Here is a 1,929-nt window from a genome sequence, read left to right as displayed (position 1 = left end):
GAAGTTTGTCATAATATCTTGTATAATATGATGTCATAAGCTTTAACAAACCACATTCAATAGAATTAACAGGACGTAATTGTAGTGGTATAGAAATCGCATAGACAACGATAATCTGCCCTTTTATTGCTAGCTGTTTTGTTCTTATAAACTGACTGGAAGAACAGTGTTTCGTGGCTTTTGTACAGCTGTTTTTTTTAGCGATTGGACGGAATAAACATTTCCGGAAACGATTTTGTAGGTCTACTGTAGTGTCTTTACTTTATAGTTTATAACAAAAAGCTCTGATTCATAATTTGCCAATGGTGCAACTGTATAGTAAATGGAGATAAATGTGCTTCAAATGTTAACCAATTGCTGATAACCTGGAATAGAAAAGATAAAGTTTCAAAATGGGTCTGACGAACAGAAATCGTCCATCACAATCTCTCAGGCGTTCTGACGATGTCAACTGCAAGTCTTTATACGCAAACGGATCGGATGTGTCTTTGCAGATTCCGGATGAGCCTTCCAGAAGGTGGGCGACCAATGAGAGAAGTACCATTAAGGATGTGAAAGGAATCAGGCGATCTGCTTCAAACACCAACAGTGATGCACCTAAAGTTGTACAAAAAGGAATATTATTACAAAGAAGACTGGAGGCTGCACAAACAGTACGAGCCAAATCAATAAATGGTAACACAGACACGAAAATCCAAAGTTCTCCTAGAATTAAGGTCACTCCAAATTCAGCAACGAAACAGTTACATAGAACAACAGTTAAAACATCTACTCCACTTTCCAGTCCGAGACCGACTCCGTCTGTGTCTCCGATTATGTTTAACGGTAGACCAAAATCTTCTGGAGCAGAGTCATTCTCCAATAAGTTTGATTTCAATAATCGGAGATCTTCGGTTGCGTCTTCTAGACCAAGCATAAAAAAAATTACTTCATTTGCCACAGTTGGAAGACAGGTGTCTTCTATTATGAAATTCAAAAGATCTTTCGGAAGAGCTTTGACCATTCCAGAAAACGTTATAGAAGTGGGAGATGAAATTCGAGAACTGCCTAAAAGTCCTCGATTTGCATCGTACCTTTCCCCGGAAGCCCAGTTCGCTGTGATGAAAGGGTATGAAGATGTCCTTCATCGTGAAATTTCAACTAAACTGCCTCAATATAAACCACATTTAAGGAGAACGAAGACTCCCAACAACAAGATTGAGATGAAACGTCTGGACAGAGCAGGATTTAGGCGCTCAAGAGAGGATGATCTTGATAGCGTCTCCAGTATCTACAGTGATGACGAGAATATCAATTATTCCAGTAATGAAACAAGACGAGCAAGTATGCCTGCAACGACCAACTTCTATGGTTTTACAGCTCCGCTGATGAAGGATCGTCCAAGAGCTCACAGTTCACCAGCTGCCTTTGTGCCTCGCGAGAAAAGATTGGTTTTGACATACCGATTTGAAAGTGCCATGGATATTCTGGACACTCTGAGATTTCAAAGCGGATGTTCGACGATCTCCCCTCGAGTTACTGACAACCCTCGTAAAATTCTACCGCTCAAAGACTTCAACAACTGGACTAGTGTGTGGCATAATGAATTTGAGACCGAGGAGACGAAAGACTCGGTCGTTAAAGCTTGGCGGACCTAATCCCATCTTCAAACAGAGGCGTATCTAGAAAATGCCGGAGGAGGGGGTCAAAAATGGATGGTGTCTCTCCGAGTCGAGGCCCAGGGTTCTGGGGGCTAACCCCCTGATAATTTAGAGAGCTAATTTTTCAAATAAAAATAAGATCTATCACAGGCCCGAGGGTGAAAATATAATAATAATGTAATATAATATAATATGTTTTTGTCTTCCAATATTGCTATTTAAACAAATTTCAAATTGTGCATTTGATAAGCCCGAATAAAAGAGCATCTTGTAGCCAGAGATCCAGAGA

General features: G+C 40.2%; 1 protein-coding gene across 1 annotated transcript; it reads left to right on the top strand.

The window, feature by feature from the left end:
- Nucleotides 1-392: 392 nt before the first annotated feature.
- On the top strand, nucleotides 393-1,637 carry LOTGIDRAFT_158133 (hypothetical protein; the record flags this gene model as incomplete). The annotated part of the gene is made up of 1 exon (XM_009051159.1): nucleotides 393-1,637. One exon carries the CDS (start codon nucleotides 393-395, stop codon nucleotides 1,635-1,637), a length of 1,245 nt encoding a protein of 414 aa, XP_009049407.1.
- Nucleotides 1,638-1,929: the final 292 nt, after the last annotated feature.

The sequence above is a fragment of the Lottia gigantea genome, assembly GCF_000327385.1.
Source record: "Lottia gigantea unplaced genomic scaffold LOTGIsca_16, whole genome shotgun sequence".
Classification (NCBI taxonomy): Eukaryota; Metazoa; Mollusca; class Gastropoda; family Lottiidae; genus Lottia; species Lottia gigantea.
Note: the sequence above shows the minus strand (reverse complement) of the source record. Positions and strands in the feature narration are given on the sequence as shown.